At 39.9% G+C, this 3,422-nt stretch overlaps 1 protein-coding gene across 1 annotated transcript; it reads right to left on the reverse strand.

The window, feature by feature from the left end:
- Window positions 1-206: 206 nt before the first annotated feature.
- LOC309966168 (deoxyuridine 5'-triphosphate nucleotidohydrolase, mitochondrial) lies at window positions 207-761 on the reverse strand (the record flags this gene model as incomplete). The annotated part of the gene is made up of 1 exon (XM_082846137.1): window positions 207-761. One exon carries the CDS (start codon window positions 759-761, stop codon window positions 267-269), a length of 495 nt encoding a protein of 164 aa, XP_082702263.1. The 3' UTR covers window positions 207-266.
- Between the last annotated feature and the right edge of the window lie 2,661 nt (window positions 762-3,422).

The raw sequence follows: 3,422 nt of genomic DNA on the forward strand, positions 1-3,422 counted from the left end.
CTCATCATCCAGTTTAAGAAAGGTTAAAATGCAACCCACTGAAGAGCCCCACCAACAGTGTGCCCTGAGAAGAGTTTCAAGACCCAAGATTCTTGAATCTTCCCATACGTAGATAAGCACTAAAACCATTAACCTGAAGTACCAGGATTTTGTGATAAGCAGTAATCTTTTACAAAGATATATATATATATATATTTCACTTTAAGCAAAGCCTTTATTTTCAAGGAAAAAGTATATTTTCTCATTTTCTGTTCTTGTCATAAATTTTAATTATTTCCAGTGGAACCAAAACCTCCTGAACCCCTTTCAGTGTCATCTAAAACTTGAACTTCCTCTATTTCTGGGTAAAATATCCGTTCACAAATGAGCTGTGCAATTCGATCACCCTTTTTGACTTTGAACTTTTCTTTGCCAAAATTAAACAGTACAACACCAACATTTCCTCTATAATCTTCATCTATGACACCAGCTCCTACATCTATGAAGTGTTTTGCAGCCAAGCCAGAACGTGGAGCTACTCTCCCATAGCACCCAGAAGGAAGAGCTATCTGAATGTTTGTTTTCACAAGGGCTTTCTCCATAGGTGGTACTGTGTAATCATAGGCACTGTATAGGTCATAGCCCGCGGCGCGCTCAGACCCCTTGGTCGGAGCGGTGGCGTGCTCCGAAAGCCGGACAAAGCGGAGCCGCATGCCGCCCTCCTCCACAGGCCGGGCCCGTTTGCTGGGGTAGATGACTTGTGCCTCTTGAGAGCAGGGCATGGCAGGGCAGAATGTGAGCACAAAGGGAGCAGGCGGAACAAGAGACAGCAGGATGAGCGCAGCGCACCAGTTCTAAACTTCCCGCCAACAACTCCCTGCCCCGCCCCCCCCAAGATATATATTTTATTACATTTATTTCCCAGGACCACTGTCCTCCCCCCCACCCCCCCGAAAATATATATGCTGGCTCTTGGCTCTTTCCTCCCCTCTTGGAGCAGTTCCTCAGAGTTATCTGAGAGGCTATCTCCTGGGCTATAGTCCTAGTAAGGCTCTGAATAAAATTCAACTCACAGCTCTTACGTTGTGCTTTTTTTTTTTTTTCCCAGTAGACATGCTCTAGCAAATTAATCAAACCCAAGGAAAGGTCATGGAAATATGATTTATAGCCAGTTGGTCAGAAGTACATGTAACAACATGCACTTGAGATGGGCATCCTGAGTTAGAGTGGGTTGTTGGAACCTCCAATTTGTAGCACATGAGTCAAAAGACTGGTCACAACCTGGGCTTTGTTGACCTGAAACTAATTAACTGCCTGATATTTCTCCAGCAAAGATAGGTTTATTCAGGATTGGTGGAGAATTGCAATTTGGGATCAGCAGCCATGGTGAGCCACCTGCAAGTCCCCACAGGGCAAGGAAAGGAGAACACTTTTATAGAGAGGAAAGGGAAGTTAGGAGGGTATAGTAAACAAAGTCTGTGCCTTTTCGTTGCCTGAGTCCTTGCCAGGAAAGAAGAGGAGTCTTTCTCTATCCTGTTGGGCTCTGCTATCTTCACCATCTGTGAGAGCTCTCCTTTCTGGTCTCCCAACTCTAACTGAGGTTTCTGTTTATTAATTTTTTATAGCCTTCAATTGGCATCCAAAGTGGAGGGCAGTCTTGTAGGATTGAACTATTTACCTGTGGAATCTGATGCTACCTTTGGGTAGATAATGTCAGAATTCAGTTGAATTGTAGAATGCTCAGCTGGTGTCTGGAGCATTGCTTGGTGGTGTGGAGAAACCTCCCTTTTCACCATGAATTAGAATTCTGCACTCCAGAACCCAAATATTGGAGTATCCTGTAAAATAGCCTTGACATTTGGTTTTAGGTTAAGTTACCATGCTTTAAAAGTATTGTTAATGTCTTAGATTATTTTTAAGTGTGTGAAATACAAAAATATGTTACTTTTTGTGCTAAATAGACTCACAGTCATCAGTGGACTTTGCCTGTACTGAAAAGTAATGGTATTGCAAAGGCAGTGAGGACAAATACCATGGACAGCACACAGAGTTACAGTGTGCACTTGCTTTTCCTTCTGCTTCCTTTTAAAAAAATATTTTTATACCAAATACTAAAGAGGTCATGAAGTCAAGATATGAAGACAGTCTGACTTTCTTGAAGATTTGTGTTGAAGAAAAATTGCAACTTAGTTGACAGTTGATGAAATATGTAATCTGTGATTCATCTGTCCTCCTCTAAATTCTAGAATTACTTTCTCCACTCATTTTGTCAGCATTCAGAAATCTCAAAGGACTCAAAACATAGCCTAAGACATTAAAAACTGGCATAGATGAAATACAAGAACACACGCACATTTTTTCCTCATCAGCGATTTCCAGGCAATAGTGGTGTAAGTGTATTTCTCCAATACATTGGCTGAAAAGTAGAGAATTAGAACTATATTTCTCTCTTTTCTCATCTACTTCCTCTTCTTTTGTATCTTTTTTCTTTTTCAGCTGAACTATTCTTTCAGCTGTTTTCCTTTACTTCTCTTCTTACCTTCTTTTCCTTTGCCTCTGGTCCTTAGAATGCAGATGTTGAGAATTGTGTTTTGATGAGTTTGAGAGATATGCAAGGGTAGCTGAAGTAATTCCAGCTTGAGTTTTTGTTTTATGACAAGTTTAAATCAGAGGGGAAAGTTGGGTGTGAATAGTTTCAAAGGATTTTTTGTGGTTCTCTGAACTTAAGACCTATCTGGTTAATAGAATAGAAGAATTAGTATAATATGTTGCTTAAGAACACATGTTGGAGTAAGACTGGCATTTTAAATCTGGATGTTCCATTCACTAGCCATGTGTATTTATTATTGACTCAATTTCCTCATGTGTAATAATGGAGACAATGTTACTCCATAGGGATGTTATACTTATTAAGTTGAGTGATGCATACCAATTGTCTCATTTCATGCTTCTGAAAAAATAAATGCTATTTCCCTTTTCCTTACCTAATGCAAATCCAGTAGTTAGCATGGGGTTTAAATTTAAATAGGCCTAGTTATTCATAATTGTTCTTATGAGAAGAAAATATTTCTATATATCTTTAAAAGTCAACTAAAACATGTTAACGATTAGAGTAATACATCGCTGATCACTTTTTGTCGTTGTTTTTGTCGGTTTTGTTTTCTGTTTTACAAGAGAGTTTCTTCAGCGGGTTTTAAAGTCTAGTTTCATTTCAAAATGAAGCAGTTTCCACAACTGGATGGACCCCTTGCAATCCTGTGGATTAGGTTATATTACTCTTTCCTTACCAGCAGGGATTTTTCCTCCAGATCAGTGCATGGTTCTTTGCCCAGTGTATGGAATGGCTGATTGTGCTTTTGCCCCCCTATGAAGCTGGAAACTGGGTGACCAGGTGTAGTATATAATTAGTGTGTCCCAATCAAGCATCATCTGTGTTGTTCCTG

This window comes from Leucopleurus acutus (genome assembly GCF_964270905.1).
Source record: "Leucopleurus acutus genome assembly, chromosome: 9".
NCBI classification, from domain to species: domain Eukaryota; kingdom Metazoa; phylum Chordata; class Mammalia; order Artiodactyla; family Delphinidae; genus Leucopleurus; species Leucopleurus acutus.